At 44.7% G+C, this 4,392-nt stretch overlaps 1 protein-coding gene across 1 annotated transcript in view; it reads right to left on the minus strand.

Annotated features, from left to right (window-relative positions):
* Positions 1-400: 400 nt before the first annotated feature.
* The window catches only part of HS6ST2 (heparan sulfate 6-O-sulfotransferase 2), a gene marked incomplete at its 5' end in the record, with an annotated part of 208,649 nt that continues 204,657 nt past the window's right edge, over positions 401-4,392 (minus strand). The window contains one exon of the mRNA XM_019521289.1: positions 401-3,465. Within this exon, the coding sequence (XP_019376834.1) occupies positions 2,766-3,465 (700 nt within the window). The remainder of the gene's footprint in view (positions 3,466-4,392) is intronic.

Raw genomic sequence — 4,392 nt, forward strand, 5'->3', positions numbered from 1 at the left:
ATCTTGAACCTTATTCCAATTTCCTTCTTATGGTGCCAACATTATTCTTAAAAAAAATCCCTTTTGTGCCCTGGACAGGGCTTAATGGAAGTCAACCATTGGTTTAGTATCATCCACAATCAACTCTAGAAGGGAAGAGTGGATGTCATTAAAAAAAGATTTTTAGAGAGGCTAAACATCCCAAATCCTTTAAATATGGGAAGTCCTGGGGGTCTGGTTCCACTGGAAGGTCGCAGCTTCACGTATATTTTATGGACATTAAAACATTTGTAACATATGGTTGACTAGCCCTCACCATTTCATCCTGGTCAAGATTATCATGACTATTTAACTGCAGGATACCCAACAAGGTGTTCGGTCCGTCCCCCGGCTTTTTAGATAAAGAAATAATCAAATGAAATCAAAGTCTGTAATTAAATTTTATTGGTCAGCTCTATTGTTAAATTACACAATCAAAGTCAGTGGATCGTTTGTAAATCTACACAATAAGACAGCGGGCTACAGTGGAAATCAGTAGAATTGATATGGTTATGACAAAACAGTATCTTTATATTCATACATCCCCTATATACAATAAATAGTATACACAAAGAAAATGCAACTAGTCTCTGTAAACCATGCACACCACAGCATAAAAACAAAATGCATCCTCCGAAACAGGATGGATTGGGGTTAAGTCCTGTTTACAGCAATGCCTAGTAGTTTTAAGAGCGGATCATTTCCCCCTCCCACTCCCCCCCATGAAAACCAAAATACAATCAAGACACCGTATTGGGGAAGGGACTTCTCAATTAAAAATAAAAATTGCTGTACATGAAACTACTGTCTTCCCCCACTCGCTAATGCAATTCCCCGCCCCACCGTTTTCCCAGCTGGCAATACCCCCAGGGGCCCGGTGCAACTCAACCTTTGGGCATCTGCGGCCAGGGCGGCGAGCTTTAAAACCTTCCTTCTCATTTCGTGTCTCCTGCCCTATTTGTGTACTTAACCCTACAGATAAAAGGAAACAGTGCAAATGAATGTTGTAAGCATCCTACTGCCTGGGATGAAGGGATGCCAGTTTTCAGCCACTTCCAATCCCTGCAAGTGAATGAGCTGAGCTGAGACCAGCCTGCCCGAAACAGAGCCCGGAGCAAATCCCAAGCTGCCCTTTCCGTGCCATGCTTGAGGGCAGAGTGTGCGACAGCAACAACAAAACCAACTTTTCCACTAGCCGAATTTCTCCCCAAAGCTTTACAGTGTTTTTTTGCATAGAGAGACTTGTTCCATCCAAATTGCATTTCTTTCATGCTTTTCCTCCCTTCACATCATCTCCCTGCCACTTTCATATAAAATCTCAGTGCTATGAGCCAGCAAATGGCATCCTGTAGCCTGCTCCTGATGAGACTAGATGACAGACTGCTATCACAATGATAACTTTGCTCTCCAAATCCCGAGCTATAACGATACTCCCTTCCTCAAGTTAGCTCCTTCTTCCCATTTTACTGTACAACCTTCTTCTATTGTATAACTATGGCTATATTAAACATATTTGTCTCCATTTTTAATTGTCTACAATCTGTCAGCACTAAAAAAGGGCTCTAAAGCATTAGAAACAAAGCCAGATTTTGAGAATACACAGTAAAGATTTCCCAGAAGCAAATCATAGTTCAAGTGTAAATCTAGTCTGCCGTCAATCAATCAGCTAATAATCAATGCAGTCATTTTTTTAAAACAGTGCTGGGATGAGAGTGTTTTGGAAATGCATTTTCCTATAGATACTATACAAACATTCACAGGGTGATTTTCTTTGAAAGATTTTCAGCTTTCTGTCCCCGATCACTTAGAGCTGGTAAATTCAGCTATACACACCCCAATCAATGTGCAAGGAAGTTTGTTAAAACCGGATACTGTTACAGGAGCACAATTTGGAGAAGACTTTGTGGACCGTGACCGTGTGCCAGAACTTTTCCAGAATGTTTTAACTTATATTGCCCTGAAAAAAATCTGGAAATAGCGTCTTTAGCAACTGGCATTCAACCAAGAAAAGTGTGGCTCTTTAACCAGGAGATAAACGAAGCTTAAAACTCTTAAACAGCAGTAGGTAGAAAAAGTTTAAAATGTTAAATATTTATATAGCTAGACAAATCCCTTCTATCTTTTTTAAAAGCCAATATGATACACAAAACTAACTTCTAGACCTTTATTGTCCCCTTTGTCGGCTTGTACGTTGGCAAGCAATCACAAAGCAGTTGGCAGCCTTTGAAAAGACATGAAAAGTAAAAACCAACCAAACCAAACAAAAAACCCCAACCACCCGAACAAAAAACAAAACCCAGAAGAGCGAAGGTTTGGCGCATCTAGTTTATTTTAAGTATGCGTTAAATGCTCTTTATAGTAGGAAATCAGCTTGCTTCCAAGACAGACGTTAACAGCGCACCATCCACATTTCCCAACATCCCGTTGCCACACTCATAACTAATTTAAGGGTGTTTTTTGTTTTCCGTACAAGTGTCCAAGCAACCATTTCTGGCGAGCCTGCTTGGCTTTTGTACTTCATAAATAATCCAACAAACCTAAAAAGGACAATTTAATGACACATTAAGATTAAGTTTTCCACATACAGTACAACATTGAATGCAAAGGCAACTGCAAAGGCAACATTTTAACCTCTTTTGCTTCAAATATTTCAGAAGCATAATTTGTTTGGACTACTTTGTCTCCTAGGATTGCTGCGGGGTTTCTTTACGGCATCCCCCTAGTCTGCTAAAAAGGGTTTGGCCCCATTACCGCCAATGCTCTATGTTTCCTATGTAATCAGTAGTGGAAGTATTATCGCTCTGGTCTTTGTTGTGCGCGTGCTTCGCCTTGAGGATCTTGCGCTGCTCCTGGCGCTTCCGCCTGGCTTCCTGGTGCTCTTTCTGTCTCATGTACTGATACCGTTGCAAGAAAAGGTCTTTTGCATAATCGTACAACTCCATGTCTAAAAAATTGAGGGCCTCGATGCGTTTCTGAGTCTGCTCATCTATCTCCACGCTGGAGGCCCTTGTGCTATTGTACTGTGTGAACGGCGAGATGAAATTCATGTTAAAAGTTTTCTCAAACAGATACTGAGTCTTCCTCTGAAACTCCGTGAGGCCGAAGAAAGCCATTCGTTTCAGGTTCTCCTTTGCACTGTCTAGCAGGACCTTGTTTCTCTGCTCCTCCGGCATGACGGACAAATTGTAACACCCAACCAGGCTGAGGTCAGACAGCATGCGGACCTGGCGATTGTTGGCTAGATTGTACGGGCAATCCATAAATTCCTTAAGGGAGCAACCGGACCAGTCGTCCCCGGTGTAGCAACTGGGTAACTCTTCGGTGGTCGGGGATCTTCCATCACATACGTGCAGGGACGCCTTCCATGTGGCTCCTCTCTGGACGTGTCTCCATTCGCTCAAGTATCGGGACACGGGGTCCCGCAGGATGGTGATGTAGTAAAAGTTCCTGGGAAAGGAGAAGAGAAAAGCAGAGCGTTTAAACCTGGCAGGGAATGACTTCGCGTTCACAGTCAACAGGTGCTCGCACACAACATCCAGAGGCACGAGAAATGCTAGCAAAGCCTTGTCTAAGTCTACGTCTTTGCCAAAGAGCGTTTAAACCCTTTGTGCGACGAAGTAAACCCGCTGCTTATGAATGCTTATGCCATGCACCTCTGAAAGGCGTCTATAAAGGTGCAGACCTACCCTGCCTGACTTCAGACTACCACGACGAACTATGTCTCGCCACTGAATGCTTACCAATGGGCCTCTGTCTGGAGGGACCCACTTCGTGGGCCTAGTCACATTAGGGAATACTACCAAAAAATTCCCCCGTATGGCTATCACCGCGGAGGGCAGCCCTAGTGTAGAAGAGGCTCTGCTGCATCAGTTCAGCTTGCTCCACGACTTAACTGATGCGACAGAAGGAGCCTCACCGCCAGGATGCGGGTTCAACTCCTTCCCTGCAGAGCTTGGGACAGATAAAGCAGGTCTGGGATCACTGCAAACACGCAGCTCCAAGGCCTGCTCGCACGCTCCGTCCTCCTTCAGGTGTGCTCGTTCTTGTTAGACCGCCGGGCGCTCCCCCAGCCCCCACCCGATGCGCAGAGGGAGAACGCTACACCACGTACAGCAGGACCCCGAACTATTGCCATGCAACCGGCTGCACGCTGTCAGGAGATCAAGCAGCAGAAAACAACTAGCCGTGGCTTCAAATTCTCACCACCCCCGTCTCCACCCCCACCTGTACTGGATTAAAATCACCACGTTTCAGTTTGGGGCACGGCGACCTTATGAGCAGAGTGCTCGACAATTCAAGGACTGCTGCATTTCCAGTCCTGCAAATAATAAACACACACACACACACACGCGCACACACACACACACACACACA

Source organism: Gavialis gangeticus, unplaced genomic scaffold (assembly GCF_001723915.1).
Source record: "Gavialis gangeticus isolate Ggan-Ray unplaced genomic scaffold, GavGan_comp1, whole genome shotgun sequence".
Lineage (NCBI taxonomy): Eukaryota > Metazoa > Chordata > Crocodylia > Gavialidae > Gavialis > Gavialis gangeticus.